The 22487-nt window shown below is 38.4% G+C and overlaps 1 protein-coding gene across 5 annotated transcripts in view; it reads left to right on the forward strand.

The window, feature by feature from the left end:
- The window catches only part of tafa1b (TAFA chemokine like family member 1b), a 218764-nt gene that overhangs the window by 14257 nt on the left and 182020 nt on the right, over positions 1-22487 (forward strand). For 3 of the 5 annotated variants that reach the window (XM_055185178.2, XM_055185176.2, XM_055185177.2), the window contains exon 2: positions 14216-14353. In XM_055185178.2, coding sequence (XP_055041153.2) covers positions 14216-14353 — 138 coding nt within the window. Of the gene's footprint in view, positions 1-10061; positions 10671-11213; positions 11308-14215; positions 14354-22487 lie in introns of those variants that run through there. The other 2 variants (XM_055185180.2, XM_055185182.2) reach the window with 2 other exon arrangements.

The following is a 22487-nucleotide window of genomic DNA, read 5'->3' on the forward strand; positions in this document are numbered from 1 at the left end:
GTGTAACTAAAAATAAAGAGCTCAGAGCCAAAATAATACAGAAAGATCATTCTAAGAATAAAGGTAGATTGTTAACAGTAATGGATATGTTCATTAGAGAATCTGAAGAAAGATTGAATAAGCAGTATTTTAAAATAATGCCTTATAGTGATTCTTCTTCTTCTTCCTCCTGTGATGTATGTGACCTGAGTGGACCTGGCAATGTGGGTCGCACTTCCAGTCTCCTGTACACCCAAACCCTCTCCGAAAACAATCAATTACCTCCGAAGCCGGCATCACCCCCATACGATGAACAGCAAAATGGAGCAGTCGGAGGAGCCCCGTGCTACCAACTACACCGATACCCCCTGCCGATCTCTATGTCAACGCTGTGGCTGCACGGGACTCCTACGTGAAAACAACAAGATGGAGAGACCGTGAGTAATTTCCTGGCAAGATTAGAAAAAGACTTTGAGAGACATTCTGGCATAACTGCAAAAATGCCCAATAATGAACCCCACCCGGCGTACAGTATGCACTTACCAATGTACTTCATGAGAAATCTAGATATTGAACTGTCTGAACCTATCAAAGCTACCCTGGACGGGGGGAAAACGGCCACATTGGAGGAAGTGGTGAGACATGCGGAACACCACGAGAAGAGACTTAAACAAGAACGCCTCATAAAGAACAGGAGGCACAAGATATGAATTTCACCATGATGCAATGTACCCTTAACGATCCACAACAACAGGATCGTAACTCCGGTTTTCCAACACTTAACCCGCAGGGGAGAGGTGGCCACAGAGGAAGGGGCAGGGGTAAAGGTAGAGGACGGGGACGAGGGAACGGCCGGTGGAATTAACGCGGATGTTTCAACTGTGATTCAATGGATCGTTGGAAAGATCAATGCCCCGAACTAAAAGTTCAAAAACCTCATGCAGACTGAAATGTGCTAAATAGCGGGGAGGGGGCCGGTGGAGAGGAGACTGAAGTAGGTTCTTTTATGCTCTGTCGCAATGAAGAATGCTTGGCCGGGGTAAGAAGTATTTTTCCTACTTTACTCTGTGATACTAAATAATCTTTTGCAAGAAAACCATTTGAAAGGTTACAATATGTTTTATTGTCTATCTCAGGCAAAAAGATTCTTTTTATTGTAGATTCAGGGGCCCCCACTTCAATATTGCTGATTATATGCCCAAATCTGTACAGATGATAAAAAAAAAAAAAAAATGAAAAATGTTCCCTCAGTGCCACAGGGCATGTTGTTAAAGAAACTTTTTCTTAACCTTTACAATGTATATATGAACATAATCAAACTTCTTTTTTTACCTCTTTTCTAATTAGCAGAACTTGCCCATATAACTTGCTCGGTAGAGACATCATGTGTAAACTGCACATGACGGTATGGTGTGATGAAGTGACTGGGTTGAATGTGACTCTGTGTAAGGAAGTGTGCCTCAGTGTGTTTGTGGGGGAGAGGCCTGAGAGTGATGCTGGTTTGAAAACACACTAATGTACACGCCCATCCTCAGATTTTATGTCACCAGAAGATTTGCACTGCACAGCTCATGTCACCTGGGAAATCGAAGCAGATTACCAAGCGGCGTGGGCACAGCAGTCTGGTGATCAGTTGACCACAAATTGGTTGTACTGGAATGGGGCCTGGGCTGCATTGAGTGTGATGCTTCCTAAATGTGCTTCTAGGTTGTATGATGTTGCAAATGCTGGTCCTTACATATCACTGGCCAAAGCTACTGATATGAAAGGGAGTATGTGGGCCCTATAGTAAGTGCATGCACAAATGCCACAAATTGGCATATGTAAAATGATGACATGTCTTATTTTCCATCCTTAGGTGTGCGGAGAACCGCACACCAGAGCTATTCTCTGCGAAAGCGCAGGGAATAGCAGCGCAGCGACAGTTGGCAGCACACATGGGGTGGATCGGTCCACGATGCCACTCCATCTGTGGGCCACAGATAAGTATAATGTGGGTCTCATTAAATCATGTGCGTCCGTAAAGATCACACCAAAGAGTGATTTTCGCCAGTGAAAACCATAAGATCCTCTCAAAAGAAAAAAAAAAAGAAGCAGAGGACTGTATCAAACCTGTTTTTGATTCGTTGTTCGCAAAAGGAATTATTATTCCATGCTCGTAGTAACCAGAAAATACACCAATATTTCCGGTAAAGAAAATTAGAGGAAAAGTTGAGCCCACTGAGTGGAGATTTGTACAGGATCTACAGGCAGTAAATGCGGCTGTAGAAGCAAGGGCTCCGAACGTGCCCAACCCTTATACCATCCTGTTACAAATACCACTGAACACCGCATTTTACATGACCGTGGACATTTCCAATGTGTTTTATTCAGTGCCAGTACATCTGGACAGCCAGTTTTGGGTTGCGTTTATGTTCGCCAGCCGCAGATTCATGTTCACTCACCTTTGCCGGGGCTATCGTGAGTACTATAATATACCACTAAGCCCTGGCAAAAAGCCCGTCCACCCTAATCCTCCCAGATGGGTTGACTTTGCTACAATATGTTGGTAAAGGTAAAGCTCAGAACACAATCTGTAAAATCAAAAAGTATACCTTACTATGAAAATGCTGTTTACTTATTTTTAATTAAAATGTTGAGTTTGCTTAAAATAGCTACTTGTTGTTTATAAGTTAAAACGTAAAGTTCACACAACTGAACCAATTTAAGTAAAATGACACAAAATATCCAAAATGTTCTATTGAGCATGCGCATTCGAGGGTAATTCCCTTCCTGTTTCTAATTTTTTGATTTCGATGAGCTTTTTCCTGGAGGGCGTGGTACTGTTACAATATGTAGATCATCCTTTCAATTCCATGTTAAAAAAGTGGTTTGGTAAATGGAGTGGGTAGATTTCATCTGTGTTGTTCTTAATAGGTGTAATGATTGCTATTTTGAAGTGGTGTGGATGTTGTTGCATACCATTTATTAAGAGGTCTCATCGAGAAAACAATTGATAAAGGTATGACTAAAATGATGTACCAACGGGTCGAACAGGAGGAAATTGAGAATAAAATTGAGGAGCAAAATGAGGATGATAGTTGTGGGAGGGCTCTGCAAATGAGGAGGTGCTAGTGGAACCTCGCCCCTCACACGACCCTCTACGGCTAAAGCGGGCAGCCTGGGCTGAAGAGGATCTGCATACCTACACAATTTTACACATACACATATACCTGTAGGAATGTACTGTAAGTAACTATGTTTAGCTTACTAGTGAGTTGCATAACCTCGTCACAGTGAGATTTCACAAATGCTGATTCATGATACAGAAATGTTTATACTGGTCAGCCGGTAAGCTTTGGTGTTTCGAGGTTTCATTTTATCTTTAAGGATGTTCTTTAGGAAATCTGTGTTTTTGGATGGGAGGTTTGTCACTTGTATTATTGCATTAATAATGTGTTGAAAACCTAAGGCAAGCTTACAAGGGATGAGTAAATTGCTACATTAAAAATGATGTTTTAAAGTGCATTAACAATCTAATAACAACCAAGGTGATCGCTTTTCATGGTAATTATGACTATAAATTAGAGGAAGAGGATCAAATGGGGAAGGATAATTTTGAACTGGTTGAGTTCCTTAAAGTATTACAATCAATGTTTAAACGAAGGGCTTCTGAGAGCAGCGTAAAAGCCTGCAGGGAAGTCTGGATAAAAATGTCATTTGGACATTGGGGTGGAATTGTAATGGAAATTTATTCTTTATGCATTTATATTATTTTTGTATTCTTCATTGTATGATTTATGTCAGTCATGACATTTTAATCTGCGTGGGGTGAAGTCTAGGACAGGAAGTCTAGCTCGATAGAGCTCGGGATAGGAAGTATGGCAAGGTGCAAGTGTGGTTTTTGTTTGTGTGATGATGTGCTTAAAAAACATATGTATCGTCTGCCTGGATACAAGTAGAGTAAATATAACCACCCAGAAGTGTCTAAACTACACCTAATAAGGAGTTGTTTTGATCGAATAGCATGTGGGGGGGTGGTACAAACTCAATGTCAGTATATAATGAAGGAAGGATTTGAGATTCTTCACTTCTTCACATATCGTTTCACTGTCGTTATGTGTTGAGTCCTTGTACAAGTAAATAAATCATCTCTGACGGACAGATCCTATGTATTAGTATTATTTTTCCACGACAATGCCTATAAAGGACAGCCATTTTCTCTTGTTAGAGACCCAGGGAACTGCATAGATAGACTACTTGCTTTTCTGTTGATCAAACAAAAACTTCTTCAGCTTTTGTAATTCATTTCCAGGCTCTTTTGGCCTTGAGGCACCTCCAAGCAAAGCCAGATTGTTTTATACATGCTTCAGAGTTCAGACACTTACTTCACTAAGTTGATGAATCATTGAGAGAATTCCCCCGCTTGCTTTGGAGACTCGTTCTGAAGACGTCTTGTAAATGACTTACTCCACAAAGCACACCTTAGCAAGACTCACCGCCATCCATGTCTGCATTATCAAGCAGTTGTTCGATTCTGGTCTGGCTGTGATAACCTTGGTCAATGACTTGGGAGATCGAAAAAGTAAGAGAGAGTGTATTGGTGCAGAAGAAAGTATATAGGGGTTTTAGACAGGCCTGTGCTATTGCAACATTTTACAGTTGTGCAAAGAGGCAACATCTGACTGGCTATATTTACCAGTGGTGCTTGGGTGCAAACAACTAGCAATTGAATTGCTCTGGATCTGCTTGGCGTGGACTTTGGTGACAGATGCTTGGAAATATTTGGAGCCCAAGAGATGATGCTTAGAAAGAATAGAGTGAAAGCTACACTGGTTATAAAGTTACTGTTAAATCATCACGTTGTCCCAAAACACAAGCCTTACAATGTGCTAAATAGTTATAAATAGGGAAAGCTGAACCCCAGATGGCAAAACAATGAGATGGAGAACGGCGGTGTCGCCGTAAACATGCATAATCTCCATGAGAAACAGCTAATTGGATGATTTTTCTTTTAAGTCGTCCTTAGAGGCACATAAAGATGTTTCCATAAAGTCTTTGTTTTAAGTTTTCGTGAAGCGCGACATTGACGGAGAACAAATGTGATTTCTGAGCTCCCAAAATAAACATGAGCCATATTCAAAAGCCATACATTTTCATAAGGTCGGCCAGCACAAAAGGACTTTAAAAAACACAGCTAGTCAAATGCTAATGCACTTATTTAAGCTATTTTTACAATCTTTTTTTGCAGTAGCGCCTTAATTCCACCTTCTCCCCTTTTATTGTGCTTTTGTGGCAGTGCATTAGTTACTAATTATCCCCATTTTGTCACATGCGTGCATGCTATTAAGTCATTCTTCTTTGGCTCCTGTATCTTGCTGAGTCACGACCATTACATTATGGCACGAGGACTCTGATGAAAGCAGTGGTCAACATGACGGCTATAATAAAATTCAAGGTCTATACTCAAAGTTCACAGGGACTCATAAACTATTAGTCTCATATTACTCTTGGCTTCCTTTTTTACTCACACTGGCCACAATGCATCAAAACTAAATCACTCCTATTATAATCAATAAATAAAGATGTCCATACTGAAAACACCCACTGCGACATGGCGTGATATATACTTTCATTTGATAGACACCCCTATTTTTTTAATATTTTACTTTAGCCTTATGTATTATGAATATCTTTTTATATAAAAAATTTGATAGGTTAAAGAAATAGTTCACCAAAAATGAAAATATTGACTCACAAATGTATGTTTCACGTCACAAGATATACATTAACCTGTATATTAACCGAATGGATTCATTTTGAGCCCCATATAAGAAGTTAACATTATGGCATTTTATTATAAATTATTTGATTGTGTTCATCTGGGATGGCATGAGGTCAAGAAATGAATGAGAGAATTTCCTTTAAATTCACCTTCCAATGTCATTTTCCCTATAAGTAGAATAATTTGCCAAAATATGTCACTGGGGCAGTACCCTTTCAAAAAAAGTGGGGTTTAATATGTATACATACACTCACCTAAAGGATTCTTAGGAACACCATACTAATACTGTGTTTGACCCCCTTTTGCCTTCAGAACTGCCTAAATTCTATGTAGCATTGATTCAACAAGGTGCTGAAAGCATTCTTTAGATATGTTGGCTCATATTATTATAGGATAGCATCTTGCAGTTAATGGAGATTTGTGAGATGCACATCCAGGGCACGAAGCTCCCATTTTTCCAGTTTTCAACTGTCCAATTTTGGTGAGTTCGTGCACATTGTAGCCTCTTTTTCCTATTTGTAGTGGAGATGAGTGGTACCCGGTGAGGTCTTCTGCTGTTGTAGCCCATCCGCCTCAAGGTTGTGCGTGTTGTGGCTTCACAAATGCTTTGCTGCATACCTCGGTTGTAACGAGTGGTTATTTCAGTCAAAGTTGCTCTTCTATCAGCTTGAATCAGTCGGTCCATTCTCCTCTGACCTCTAGCATCAACAAGGCATTTTCGCCCACAAGACACTGCCGCATACTGGATTTTTTCCCATTTTCACCCCCTTCTTTGTAAACCCTAGAAATGGTTTGCGTGAAAATCCCAGTAACTGAGCAGATTGTGAAATATTCAAACCGGCCTGTCTTGCACCAACAATCATGCCACGCTCAAAATTGCTTAAATCACCTTTCTTTCCCACTCTGACATTCAGTTTGGAGTTCAGGAGTCTTGGCCAGGATCACACCCCTAAATGAATTGAAGCAACTTCCATGTGATTGGTTGATTAGATAATTGCATTAATGAGAAATTGAACAGGCGTTCCTACTAATCTTTTAGGTGAGTGTATGTATAAATTTGGTACCTGTAGTTTGTACCATTGAGATACTTATATGAACTCTTTAGGTACAAAGCTACTTTTAAAATAGTACACTTAACACATGTTTTAAAAACAACACATAGAGTGTATAGCTCCATTAGGGTACATTTACATACAAATAATCCATTTGTAATCGTATTGATGGCTCAATCAGATTGAAAAGCCTTCATGTAAACACCTTACTCGATACAACTGAGGCCGATCGGATGCAAATTTCAATTGTATTGAAAGGGGTGGTGTAGTCTGATCTGTGATCCGATCAGCAGGAGAAAAGTATGCATGTAAATGTGTGAATGTATTAATTTCTCAATCGGATGCAAAAATACACATGCGCAGAAGAATTTAAGTTCATGTATGTCTTATATTTACCTCTTATTTATGTATCACATGATTCTCATCACAGAAACATGCAATAAGAATGCAATGGCAACACGCCTTATTATTAAGGTAATGGGGTCACACGCTGTACATTCTGCAGCGTTCATGTGTACTTTTATAACATTTAGCTACATAAAACAATTCGAAAATTGTGTTTACTTTGCCTATATCAGAAAACTTCTTGAGAACATCTTTCTCCAACTCAACTTTGACTTTGTACATTTATCCAGAGATAACTTGTGAAGTCAATGAGAGATGCTGTGCGCAGCGTTGCCAAGTCCTCTGCTTTTGGGCGGAGTTCAGATTTGGGCTACTTTAAAACGAGTTTCTGCGAGTTAATTTTTTTCTGCGGGTTACAGATGAAAAGATTTCGTTAATTAGTTATTGGTATTTGAGCTGTGAATAATCATTGGGATGCTTTTGGGTGAGTTTTAAATGTCCATTGCTGGTTTTGTTACACAAATCTGGCAACCCTGGCTGTGCACTTGTGCAGACGTTTGGATCAGATTACATAGAATGTAACATGCAAACTGTATTGTATTAACCTGCAATCGGATTAAATGCAGTCAGATTGACACAATTTTGTACATGTAAACATAGTAATTACAGCTGGGGTATTTTGACATTAACAATAGTCCCTTTCACACATGCAGTCTTTACTGGTAATTTACTGGTAAATTGCAGTTAACAGATCATGTGTGAACAGAACCTTTCCGGTAAATCAGTGCTCCCAATTTACCAGTAAGACAGGTTGTAAGATTACCAGTAATTTACCGGTAAGCGCTATGTGTGAAATGAAAAATATAGGATTACCGGCATTTAGAACGGACGACGTCAGATCGCACTGACAGCTTCAGACCAATCATAATGTTTTAATACAGATGACGCGTTTACCCCCACACTGTTTTAAGGACATTTCCACACACACGCTGCTTGAAAGTCGAGCACACCTGAAGTTTACGTCCACATTTCTTCACCAAAGTTGTTTAAAACAGCTTACCACCTACTTGCCGAATTGCCGGCGTCCTTAGCACGCTCTCTGTGAAGCCTAAAGTGCAAACAGTACTGTTGTTTAAAACGCATTTTCGGTTTGACGTCACCTCATGCAATGTTGTTGGGTCATGAGCAACTTCGCGACTGTCAGAGTTTACCACAGACGTAAAAACAACAAAATACGGACCGTGGATATGAACGACGTGGATTGTTTACAAATACAACACTGAGCTCAACGGGCGCCACAGGTACTTCCGCTTTCTCAACGAATTTACCGGTATTTTGATACTGATGTGTGAATGATGTCTTACTGGTAAAAAGACGGAATGTCACTGCATGTGTGAACAGCACATATTTGTATTTACTGGTAAATTCATTCTGGTAAATTAATGGTAATTTCCCAGAATTACTGTGTGAAAGAGGCTAATGTGTATTATTATAGTATTATGTAGCAATACTATAATATAATTGAACATGAGCACTCTTCTAAAATAGCCCATGCCAAGTAAATTTTTATACTGGTGGATTTACCTAAATTCTTTCAAGCAACAGTAAAATGAAAGCGAAATCTGTTACAAATAAAATTATTTATTTGTATTTTATTGTTGCTGACGTCCAGCCTTGAGCGCACAGCTGCTTGCTTCACTTTAGTAAAAATTGAGATGATATACAGCTTTGACGCCTCCAGAGTAAACCATTCTGGTGTGACGTGGCGTGTGCATCACCGGTTGGTCACTTCTAGCGTACACACAGTTGCAGGAAATCATCTTGTTAACAGCTACCCTTACACAGGTTCCAATTACCTCAGCAGGTAACCAGTCACTTGGTCTCTTAACAGCACCCTACTGGGGGAGTAATAAATATTTGCCTCTTTGTTACAATGTATTTTCCCCCTGTACCACAGTTCCCTCCACTCCAGTCAGTCATTCCAGTCTTGGCTGCCTCCGTTACTGCCTGGCGCATGGATACCCCCACAACAATAAGGGGACGAAAAACACCCTTTGGCAAGGCTCACTGTCTGCGCTCAAGTAGAACCGAGCTCCAACCTTCAGAAATAAATCTCAGATTTAAGCGTCAGTTGGGGAAAGTGAAGAGCTTTATCTCTGGTCCTGATCTGCTCATCAACTCTCATACTCGAGCACATCCATTTCCAGTCCTTAGATATTCAGGTGACTGCGGCGCGCAGGTTCTCCGCTCCAGCTGCTTTGAGCAGCATTTGTCAGCTTTACCGCCACTAAAATGTCACAACGTAGTCGGCTGTGTCAAGAAAGGAAGAATTCATCTTGATGCCGCTGACTGTAAAATTCCAAGAGGTTTGTCTACATTTTTATATCCAGGTTGCCCTCCGGTTTCGGCTGTTATAGTAAAATGCGGTTGGGGACAGAAAGATCTATCAATTGTATCTTCAAACTAGCTAACCTACAAAAAATGTCAATTTATAATAAGCCCTGAATTCTACAACGGCATCGAGCGTGCATAAATGGGACAACTGTTTCTCTGTGCCAGCCGTGCCAGCTGCAACTTTATTCTGGCAACACTCAACAACCAGCAAGAGCCGGGCACAACACAAAGAGCCATTTAGATTGTACAAACAGGCAAAGAAACACAGCAGCAATCTTAGGATAATGAGATGATTACAAACGCAGCTGCGGACACACTTATATTAAATGCTCACTGCTCTGAGCATATTTCACTCTCTCTATTTAGACCTTCAATATTATGTAGAATCGAAGAAGCATATTGCAAAACGAACTCCCGTCTTACTTCATTCCAGCCTGCAGACACACACGCACAAAGCACAAGGTTATATCAGCTGTATAGATGCTGTTCTGTCCAGCTACAGTGGGCTGTCTTGCTTTAAGACATGTGATGCCTCTCTTTTTTCTCTCCCACTTGCAAGGCGTACTGTCACACACGCAAACACGCCTGCACTCACATTTGCGCGTGCACACCCGTCAGTGGGAAGAGGAGAGGCTCGTACTGAGGGGCTTCTCAATGGGAGAAAAGAGAGGAGAGAGCACGAGAGAGAGAGAAAGCGTGCCACACTGAAGTGCCGTCGCATGTGTAGGACCAAAAAGTGAAGCTTGTTTTCTTTTAGGAGACGCTTTACCTTCAAGGAGAGAGTGGGAGGCTGAGAATTAGGAAGAATATATTGCTGATTTAAAGCTGTCATGTCAAGCTATTCGTCTCTCAAATCTCAGCTAGTTTCTGACAACGTATCGCAGCTGTGAATAGAGAGAATTTGGTGTGGGAACTTGACTGTTCAGAGGATTGCTGGAAGACTTGCAACGAGAGGGGCTCAGGGCGGGAAAAGGGCTCCTCATCTTCTCAGCGTGACCCGCGGAGCCGAACAGGAACTTTGCTGGGGGAGCTCTGTCCCGAGAGCATGGATGGATATGTGACAATGTTCGTGTGAGGATTTTTATAGGAACGTTTAAAGCAGATTCATTTGGCATTCTCCTGTCAGCATCTCACAGGTAAGACTGATGCGAGCCTTTTATCACATCAGAATGTCAGAAAGTCAGTTTGACTAGAAACTCAGCACATGTGTGCACATTTTGGAGATGGCAAACTTGACTAATTCAATAGGAGATGATACAAAAATTCAGTATACTTTCTTATGTTTAGTACAGACATACAAAGATTTTGTATGTATCTGTTGTATTTTTGTCCTGCTTGCTAATCAATGATGGTGAGACTTCTCAGCAGGTTCAATAAAAAGAGATTAGATATAGATCTAAAAAAAGGATGTTCTGCTATATACTTTCCATATCGTTACATCACGGGTGAACATAAAACATTCAGTATTTTACTCTCAATACGTTGTACTGTATAAAATAACCTGCTACAAAGATGTTGAAACACGGCGCAAATATGTATCAACTACACGTTTTAACTGAGACTGAAACGTGTGAACCCACACAATTGCCTACGTGTTATCATAACTAATATTAGTAGTGTTTATGCGCGTGTCGTGTAACGCATACGTTATCATCGGCGTGAAGAGCTCGCGTGCTGTTCTGCGTTGAGCGCGCGCAGGTGTGTCCGCGCCAGCATTTGGAGAGAGCGCGCGTGCAGCGCGACGGGACGCTGAGGAGGACGCGGAGCAATAAAGTAAATCTATGTGTTATTTATCAAATCAATGCGGATGATTTATTATGTCAGTGTGTTTAATAGATGACATAGCGGAGAGATAGCGCCATTTAACAGCTGCTCTCAATAAACTCAAGCCATTGACAACATCATTTCATCGTGACAAAATATTAACTGCACATAAATAGATGTTTACAGACAGGTGAATAAAATAACGGATTTATAAAGGTCCCCTTAAATTACTGTATACATAGCATATATATTTAAAATATACAGTATGCAGCAGCAACCGCTAAATGTTTATTATTTTATTTTCAAACGAAATGTTTGTAAACATTGTTAAGAAGATTATAATTTTCTTTGCTTTGTTGAGCATGGTAATAAACTTGATTGATTGTAAAATCTCCCGCTGTGTTCAAAACAGATGAAGTTTGCGAAGCAGTTTGTACTCACTGACAGCAGTAGTCAGTACTCCTATGGGAACAGTTCACATTTCCACAAAACTGCAGATTAAGACGGCTTTAGTGGAGGAAAGGAGATTACAGCGTGCTGTTAATAATTATATGCTTAATTTTGAGGTTGATGAATATTCATTGGAAATTTCAATGTCATCCGAGGGTACACTGAGTGATTCTCCTGTCAGCTTGAAGGGTGCGAGAGAACTCCAATGTGTCATCCATTAATTAAACACTGTTTGCCATTTAAAATGATTGGGATGTTAAGACCTTTGCCTATTTTTTAAAATGCTGCTGCTGTGGAGTTATTTAAAAGTGTTAAAGGGATAGTTCACCCAAAAATTTAAATTCTGTCATCATTTACTTCTGTACATTTCTTTGTTCTGATAAACACGAAGGAAGATATTTTGGTGAATGTTTGTAACCAAACCAATCATAAGCCCCATTCACTTTTTATAGTAGGAATGAAGAATACCATGAAAGTGAATGGGGCTCATTGAAGGTTTGGTTACAAACATTCCTCAAAATATCTTTCTTCGTGTTCATCAGAACAAAGACATTTATACAGGTTTGTAACAAAATGAGAGTACTTTATTTTTATGTAAACCCTTTAATGCACATTTTCAGTGCTTTGCTTGCAATATTTAATAGGAAGTTAGGAATAACTTTTCTTTTAACTTAAAGGATTAGTCAATTTAAAAAAAAAAATCCAGATAATTTACTCCCATGTCATCCAAAATGTTGATGTCTTTTTTTGTTCAGTCGAGAAGAAATTATGTTTTTTGAGGAAAACATTCCAAGATTTTTCTCATTTTAATGGACACCAACACGTAACAGTTTTAATGCAGTTTAAAATTGCAGTTTCAAAGGACTCCCAAACGAGGCATAGGGGTCTTTTCTGGCGAGACGGTTGTCATTTTTGACAAGAAAAAAAAATATGCACTTTAAAACCACAACTTTTTGTCTATCTTCGGTCCTGTGACGCACCAGTACGACCATGTAATTGCGCAATGCCATGGAAAGGTTGCGTGTTACATATATGAAACGCACATTTTAAACGATAAACTGAGAAATGAAAGACATTAATTAGTATCATTCCACATACGGTCCTCTTTCTCCACACTTGTAAACACTGGGGCGTAGTTTCGCATACGTCCTCCATGACCTCTTGACACGATGACGTAGTGCGTGAGGTCGCGCTGGCGCCTCACATGACCGGAGATAGACCAGAAGTTGTGGTTTAACAGTGCATATTTTTTATTTTCCCTTTCAAAAATGACAATCGTTTCACTAGATAAGACCCTTATGCCTCGTTTGGGACCATTTAGAATCCTTTGAAACTCTGTTGAAACTGCAATTTTAAACTGCATTAAAACTGTTTCGTGTTGGGGTCCAATAAAGTCCATTAAAATGAGAAAAATCCTGGAATGTTTTCCTCAAAAAACAGAATTTCTTCTCGACTGAACAAAGAAAGACAGCAACATTTTGGATGACATGGTAATAACTAAATTATCTGGATTTTTTTTTTTTTAAGAAAATTGGCTAATCCTTTAACTGTAAGTGGAACCACGCTATTGTTTTGTCAATTGTTGTTAATTGTTTTGCCCATGGATTATTAAAGACATCCTTTAGCCATTGCACTGTAGATCTGTCTTTGTAAATAAATGCATTCATAAGGGAACTCATTTGATTTGTGTTGCTGACTGCAGATGCCTAAAGCGATGTATAATAGCTGCAAATCGATCCAAGGTTATGCACTAGTTATGAGTGAACTAATCATTAACTATTGCAAGTAGTGGTGATTCCTTGGAGATTAATTAGTGTGTTTTAGTAAGTGCTGCTAGTAAGTAACCATTGAACTTCTAGGCAATATAAAATTGTGTTGTATCTCACCTGTTGATTCATTAATGCATTGCCATATTAAAGGGGACATTTCACAAGACTTGTTTAAGATGTCAAATAAATCTTTGGTGTCCCCAGAGTACATATGTGAAGTTCAGGCTCAAAATACCATAAAGATAATTTATAATAACATGTTAAAATTGCCACTTTGTAAGTATGAGCAAAATGTGCTGTTTGGGGTGTGTCCTTTAAAATGCAAATCTCTGCACTAAATGGTAGTGTCATGGTTGGATAGTGCAGATTAAGGGGCGGTATTATTCCCTTCTGACATCACAAGGGGAGCCAAATTTCAATGACCTGTTTTTTCACATGCTTGCAGAAAATGGTTTACCAAGTTACTGAGTTGTTCTTTATCGCATTTTCTATATTGATACAAGCACTGTGGACACAATTATAACACTTAAACATGAAAAAAGTCAGATTTTCATGATATGTCCCCTTTAAAATGAATAAATAAAAGTCATTACATTCAATAATTCTTGTTTGTGAGGGGTGAACTGAGATGTAGGTGTTATGGGTGCCAAATAGAATAAACATTTACTTTCATCTTCTGTCTTTAACTTTTTTTCTAGCTAGTCCTCCTGCCATGTCCTGGTTTCTTGGTCTGTGGATAAGTGTTAGCTGCCTACTGCTCTGCCACGCCACTTTGTACGAGACCATCCAACAGCATCATGTGACCCGTCCGGGACGCAACGCCATACAGATACTGGGTCAGTTTCATGTTTTATGTACTTTCCTGATTTGCTTCTTTATTTGTCTCTTGGTTGGTGTGCTTAATGCAAGTCCTGCTCTGTCTGGGCTTTGTAGATGATGTTGTTTAAGCTCCTTTATGAAAGCCTTTATTTATGTAGACATCTGAGGTGTGATTGTTTCATTTCTGCCAATACTCAAAATTTCACAGAGCTGAATAATACTTATTTGAAATGCTTGCAAACTTTGTGCTACTGTGTACGGCTTCATAATGCGTTTTATCCTCTTTCTCATTGAGCCACATGCAGCTCACTATGGATGAATGTGTACAGTGTAGTTACGAACCCCACCTCAGTCATGTTTTTGAAAGGAGATTTGTGTAAAATTCCCCTTTTTACCAACCCAGAATGCTTTGTTCTTGCTTTTCCACGAGTGACTTTGGGATCATGAGAATCCTTATCCAGACTGCAGTAGTTGAAATGTGCGGTGTCTGTGTGCGTGTATGCGAGACAGGCTTGAGGCTAAATTTCTCCTATCAGTATGCTGTGAATACTAGCAGCTTTGATCACACAAGCTCTGGTGGAAATGACAATTTATGTCTATTGCGCGCTCTATGGAAGTATTCAGCAATTAAGTAGTGTTTCGCTGCGGGGGGCAGAGGGAGGAGAGACAGCAAGGTGGGTCTTCCTTCCACACTAAGTATGCAAATGACAGCGTTGTAGCATACTTTCAACAGTGATACTGAAGCTGAGGAGCTCTAAAGCAATTTAATGTTTGTTTTGGTGCAGAAAAATGTCTGATATATGCGTCTGGGTCCTTAAATAACGCCAAAGGGAAAACAATGTGGAGTATAGTCTATAGCTTTAGCTGATTAGTGGCTGAATTATAGTCAACTTGTACTCATTTATTTCGTTTTTATCGTCTAAAGGATGCACTATGCAAGTCTGAGAGAGAGAGACGAAGAGAGGCTTCGTACCTCACAAAGCACTTCAAACTCATTAATCCAATACAAGCATAGAAAAGTGTGAAGAACACCAGAAAACCCAGATGAATTTTTAACGTCGTCCCTCCAAGTTTTATCCAGCCCAGCAGAGCATGGTGCCAAAAGATATACAAGAAAGAGCTTGCCCCATAGTAAGTGTTTCCTGAATAATTTAAGTGGTTTGCTAAACAACCAAAAGAAGTCAACCTCCACTCAACAGCATATGGAAAGTTAGACATGTTGTGTGAGAGATATCACATCTGCGGTGTTAGGAAAGGTCGGGAAAGGTTTGGTAATGGCTTTTAAACACGCTCTTAAGCACACATGCATGCGTACATACATATTTCAGCTGTCAAGGTCCTTTTCATTTCTTTAGCTGAAGTGCAGACAAACACTTACATGTAAGCCTAGGGTATAGTTTGTTATTTTACGTTTACAGTACGCGAACGCATGTGTGCAATTGAATGCACAGCCTTGAAAGGCATAGTTTATTTGACACGTACATGTACACAGAAGTTCAACGCGTGCACATTGCGACAAAGTGCAGCGCCTTTCCTGGGCTACATACTAAATTTTTCTGTACATGTACTGTGTTGCGTGATCATGCATGCGTACAAAGTATGAGTGTACAGTGCAAGTACTACTTTGATGACGAAATTTGCGTAATGCGCACTGTACACGGACCCTCACGTATGCGTAAAAACATAATTATCTCTTATTTTTTTGGATACTTCTAGAGTATAGCTTTTTTACGTAAACGTATGCGCACGTTCGAATGCATAGCCTTGCAAAGCATAGTTTATTTGACACAGACGTTCAATGCGTGCACATTGTGACAAATTGCAATTGTTCTACAAACTATACTACATTCTCCTGTACGCGTATGTGCAACCGTATACGCGTACAGTGCACGTGTACTATTCTGATGACGAAATTTGCGTAATGCGCACTGTACATGTACCCTGGCTCATGAACTATATTTCCGGCTTTTTGGTGAAAAACTTTAATACGTGCTAATCATTAAATCATAAAGAGTGTCTTTGTAAGCTGTTGTTTTATTTCTCATTGCACTCGATCATAGTTCAACGGGATAGTTCACCCAAAAGTCATCATTCGTTTTTTATTTACTCAAATGAAAAATTTCATTCAAAATATGATGAATGGTATTCACAGCTGAAGACAAAATATTTTCATCTCAGTCTGCCTCTCACACAAAGCTTTCATATGGCATCTGGAGACTTGAAAGATCTGATCACTATCCACTTTCATTGTTTGGAAGAATGCAGCTTGTTTATAAACTGCCTCTTTGTACGGCTATAATGCTGTGGTATAATGCTACACCTATTAGACGAAGCAGACTTTTAATAGAGCCTTTAATACTTATTCCTTCATAATGGCATAGGTGCTAAGGAGTAGAACAAGATAATTGGATGTCACCAAGCTCATTTAGCCTTCCCACAATGCCTCAGTTTTGTTGCTAACTAAGTCAACAAACTTATAAAGCTCTCTGTATTGGCATCATTGTTAATTGGGTTTCTGATCTGGAGACAGCAATGGCCGCCTTTCAGTAATATCTTGTAGTTTCAATTGCAACGTCCATCGCAAGCAACTATGAACTATAAACTATCCTTTTTGCTTTTAAAAACCGTACCTTAAGATATCTTGTTGACACTGATATCACAAAGAGCTTTCATTGCAATAATCACTGGGATGCAAACAATTTTTTGGAAATAAAAAACTGCTAAATACTGAATTAAAATTGATTTTGTAATTTTGAAAGCATCCCTTGTTAGTTTCAGAAGAGCTTTTAATATAAATAGATATTCATTGCCTGGAGAGAAAGCTAACATTTGATTTTTTTCCTTGCCCCCCTTTTTCATGCTGCTATTATCCGGCAATCAAAGCCTATTAAAACAAGTATCCAAGATTAAAAATGAGTCTGGGTTAAGGAAGGCAGACCATGATTCATTTTGAAAAGCTGTCATCATTTATTTAACTGTGAAACACCCCCACCAATGATATTTGACAACAAACACTTTCTATCAATGCCAAAAAACCTTCAAAACACAGATATGAGAAAACAGCACATATTACTTTGTGGTTTCGACGGGATGGTTTCACCGTAACCTGGAGCAATTGTATTTCCATAATCAAGGTGAAGTTTAAGTGTCTGTGCCAAAATCTTTTGTAAAAGGGGAGATGTGAATTGATGTTTTGGCACTAAAAAGATGTTAGAGAAAGACATTTATCTCGCTTCATTCTCTGTAAGTTGTCTGTTATTATTCGAGACAAACTCGAGATTGTAGACAGAAATGTAATTCTTTAGATATTATGCTGATTGTTTTAAATTTTTGCTTTTTATTTTACTTAGAGAGGAAAGGGATGAATAACTTTCTCATTGTTTAATAATAATAATAATAATAATAATGTTTAATTTCTATAGCGCCTTTCTCATCCTCAAAGATGCTTTTTATAATAGAGCAAATAATGACAGTTATAATAGAGCAAATAAGACTTGGTTATAATTTGATGATTTTCACGAAATCTTGGTTTTAATGTGTCAAAACATGATTTTTTTTAAATACATTCATCAAAAATTAAAATTGTAATGATTAAAAACAAGGTCTCATATGTTTATTAAAGGCATTCATTTTAAACCTTTTACTGACTATTCAACACAATTTAGAATTTTAAGTAAGAAAAAGTCCTTACCATAAATCTCATTACCATAACCATTTGAAACGGTCAATACCATAGCAAGTCAAAAAAGACATTATTCCTAAGCAAGTTTTAATTAATTATACATAATTAGACATTAATGAAGTATATTTTAATAGAAAATTGTAAATGTACAAAAATTTAAATGGGAAAGATTCTTGTATCGTAATGAAATTCATGTAATCTGTTAACCTGTTAGCTATTTGAAAGAAACTAACAGATGTATTTTTGGCATTTTTGGCACTATATATGTATATAGAACATCCATTTTTTTCATAATATTTTAAGTTTACGCTGTTTAAAATATAACATATAATGCACTATAATGCAGACATAGCAGGTAGCATTACGGTAATGATATTTTTTCAGCAGAAAAATCAATAAAGTACAAAAAAAATTCTTTCCTATGTTAAAATTATTATTTGTACAAACACAATTATGTTTGTTATAATATTTTTTTGTGTTTCTGAATTATATGTTTTATAATTTAATCTTTACTGTCATATTGTATCAGCGGTTTCATGAGAATGACCCAATTTGTAAAGAAATAATGTTGTTTGCCAAAGCTTCGGCATTGTAGTTTTATGCATTTTCTCCTAAAACGTTAAGGTTGTGGTTCATGTTGTCAGCGATGCACGTTCGAGTCCGAGATGAGATCTTATTCTCTCCTTCCTAAAAAGTAGCAAAAAAGACCAAAACTTGAATAAAGAAGTTTTTTCGTCCACACCATTTGCAGTCAGCTTTAGTTAGCAGTATCATTATATGTCTGTGGATGCTGCATACAGTAATTGTCAGGTCAGAGGTGTTCACTGTACAAGTGTAATCCTCCATGCATTTCAGGCATTTCACAATACAGCTGAAATCGGCTTACCTCCTATAACAGGCCTTGAATACTAAACTGGATTTGGTTGCTTTAAATTCTTTCCCCCACCTCCCATTTTTTGAGAAACGACCAAAAAACCCTTCCTCCGTCACAGCTGAGGCTTATATTGAGTAACGAGTTGAGTCGCTCCACTGCTCCATCACCTGTTCAGGCGCAGTCTCCAAGCCGTCCGCATCCCAGGAGTCCACACGGGATGGGCCCTCGCCCGCGCTCCACTCTCAGCCGAGATTGATGACGGTCCGATTCCGGGCAGCCATTTCTGGTCTCTCAAGAAATTATCCACTACATTGACAGATGAGCAGAATGTGACATGACACTATCCCAGGCTGCTATGCTTCTCCTCCACCTGATTCCTCGCTGAATGAAGGCCTGGACCGATCTGGTCTTGGCCAGGTATGCTGGCTGTCGGCTCTTTTTCCTTGTCTGCCAGAGCTGTAGCCCGGCAACAGAGAGAAACTTGCCGTATCTCTTATTTTTTCATTTATTTGCTTTGCCTTCAGAAAGCTCCCGAGAATGTAATTACCAATGTAATCGAAACACGTTGGGTCGTAGTTTGGTTAACCTTATTCACAGCTGTCTTCTGGTGCAACAAATACCACAATGGATTATAAGTCAGAAATGCTCATGTTTTCCTTGGATCACATTGGCTGGGGTTGAACTAGTGATAATAAATAAAAAACATCTGTTAATAGCCCAAATCAAATCCAACCAGATGTGTGCGCATACATTATGCACACCTACTGTACAGCTCAGTAACTTTTCTCTTCTTACAAATGATGCAGTGCTGTTCATGGTAATAGCGACAAATAATATTCAGATATTATGAATGGTGCTTTAAAAATGTGAGTGAGAATCCCTCAGAAATGCTGAAGGTGGTGACTTCTCAGCCTTGAGAGTGATAAACTTAAATAAATAAATGTTTGCCGTGTTTGAGCATGATTGAAAAAGAAACGGCAAGTGAGCAGATGTTATGAAATGCTAAATACAATTATAAAATATTTTAATTATTGAAATTTAGAGTTAGGGGAGAGTGGGGCACAACCTAATGCTTTTTGGTTTTGGCTCAACCATTCAAAAAATATTTGAGTTTGATCAATTATATTTTTACACAAGCAACACACATATCTCTGCTACAAATGAACATTTGAAGTTTGTTTCTAGTACTTATCATTCTTGGACAATTACACCCAACGTGACAGAAGTGCAAACGTTACAACTTACCCCATAGGTGGGGTTAATTGTAGCAGGCAGGGGGTTAGTTGTAACACTTGCTAAAAATTAAGTTTGCAGGCAAATATTTCAATGCTATTTTGTCTATATACTATTGTTTATATATCTATCTATAATAGACAGGTACCCACACTGTATTAATTCATCCAGCCCTTTTCTAACAATAGTTCAATTATAAATTAATACAAATGTCTAAATATGTGAGAAAAAGCAGCAAAATTATGATTTTTTTTTTATATGTGACCCAGTCTGTAATAACCATACTACAGTTTCAAAATCAAATTCTGAGATAATAAGCATCAAAGTCTGATTTTAGCCATTCATTTCATGATTTTAATCTTTGATGTGACCTTATTCAATCAATATTAAAGATATGAACAAAAATGAATTTGACACACGATTTTTGATAAAACAGCCGCATTTATTTTGTTGGCAGCCATCAATCATTCGTGTGTAGCCTATTTAAAACAACGGCAAGAATTACGCTAACGTTAGCGGTTTTTATATCATTAGTGCTGAGGGGTTAGTTGTAACACAACGTTACAATTAACCCCGCTGGGTCAAAATATTTTCAAGCCCACCAAAAAAGTTGCTAAGAGCTGCAGACACATTTCAAAACGGAGCTATGTTTTAGTCAACAAGACACTGATTAGTATGACATAGCATTGGATTTGGTATCGAACACACCCAACTCAGAAACCGAAAAAAACATCTGATGAAAACATTTACTTACATGCCACCAAAACACTCGTTCATCAATAACTCTCTGGAAAAACATTATACATTTCCAATAATTTACAGGAGATCATCTTTTGGCAGTGTTAAAAAAATATGGAAAAAAACGAATCGCTCAGCCTTGTGCAACAAAGTAAACAGTCCGTGTTACAACTAACCCTGCATTCGTTTTTGCTCCGCGCACCCCTACTATTTGCATGATGGGACACAGTAAGCAAAGTAACCCTTGAGATATGTAAGGTGAAAATTCTACTGAGTGTGGAGAAAAAGGTCATGTTGTTTAAAATAGTTGAAGTTACCATGGGCAAAACATTGCATTCTTTGTCAGAAAACATCATGATATATGTCACATATCTTTGGAAAGCTGAGGTTCTCGTGATTTAAATGATGCAAACCCTTTTAAGATAACCAACCAAGCAACCAACCAACACAGCAGGTACAATTAGTGTCCTAACAGATATACTAAGGGGTTAAAATTTTTAAAACATGCAAAACAACTAAACATTTACTGTATGTAAAATGATTGAACAACATTTATGATTCTGCACTCTTAGGTTATTCTTTAACACGCATATTTGTGATGATATCACATTTTGCTTCACAAGATGCTCAGCATGCTGGAATAACATGAATCATCAGGTTTTGCACAACATAAAACTTTCACCCTTGCTTAAGTGCACCATGTTTTTATTTAGCATTTTCATTAAAGAAAAAAAATATATATAAAAATGCATTTTCTCTGGTCTCTGACTTAAAACCTCATTATTTTTTGTAGCCACAATAATAATGACCGATTGAACAAAGGCTAGCTTTAGAAAATAACCGTGTTGAAGTGTTTGTGCAGCTGTTTTATTGTGAATTAATCTGATTAATTTCACACCCATTTTTAATTGTGGCAACCTAATTAGAAGGGGGAATTGATGACATAAAGGCAAATTCAATTAAATGCGGCTCACTGAAATGCCGTAGTAATCTGATTGCTTAGCAAATTGGATGAAGAAGAGGTTTGATTGGGCCAGCTTGAATGATTTACACATAAACTGTCAAATGTCATCGTATGAATAACACATTCACTCATCATCATACAGTAGCAAAACCCTCTCACGTCAGACTGGTTTGTAGTGTTTCTGTTTACTGCACACAGGTTTGGAGCTGTTAAGCTGTTTGAGTGTTAAAATTGCTAAAAAGATTGTGTGTTCATCTATTTAGCCCCTGAAAAAAATAAAAGCAGTGTTTTTAATAACTATGTTTTGATCAGACCAACAGAAGCAACTTTAATACATTTCTCCTTTCTATATTCTTTCTTTCTTGCTGACGTCTTTCTCTCGTTTTCCCCAATGCCCTCCCTCCTCTTTCTCTGCCTCCTTTTTTCTCTCAATTTCCTCATCTCTATCTGGCCTTCAGACGATTTGTCATGGATCAGATGAGACAATTTGTCATGGATTAGTGCTCTTAACTGTGTGTGTGATAGTGAAGGCAGTCACTGGAAAAGCTGAAGAATCCTATTACAGTTCTTTTTATGGTAGTGTGTACACGTGTGTGCACTTGTACGTGCGTACGTGTGCGTTTGAGCGAGCGGAAGCAGAATTGGCATTATATACGCAAC

Source organism: Misgurnus anguillicaudatus, chromosome 14 (genome assembly GCF_027580225.2).
Source record: "Misgurnus anguillicaudatus chromosome 14, ASM2758022v2, whole genome shotgun sequence".
Taxonomy (NCBI): Eukaryota; Metazoa; Chordata; class Actinopteri; order Cypriniformes; family Cobitidae; genus Misgurnus; species Misgurnus anguillicaudatus.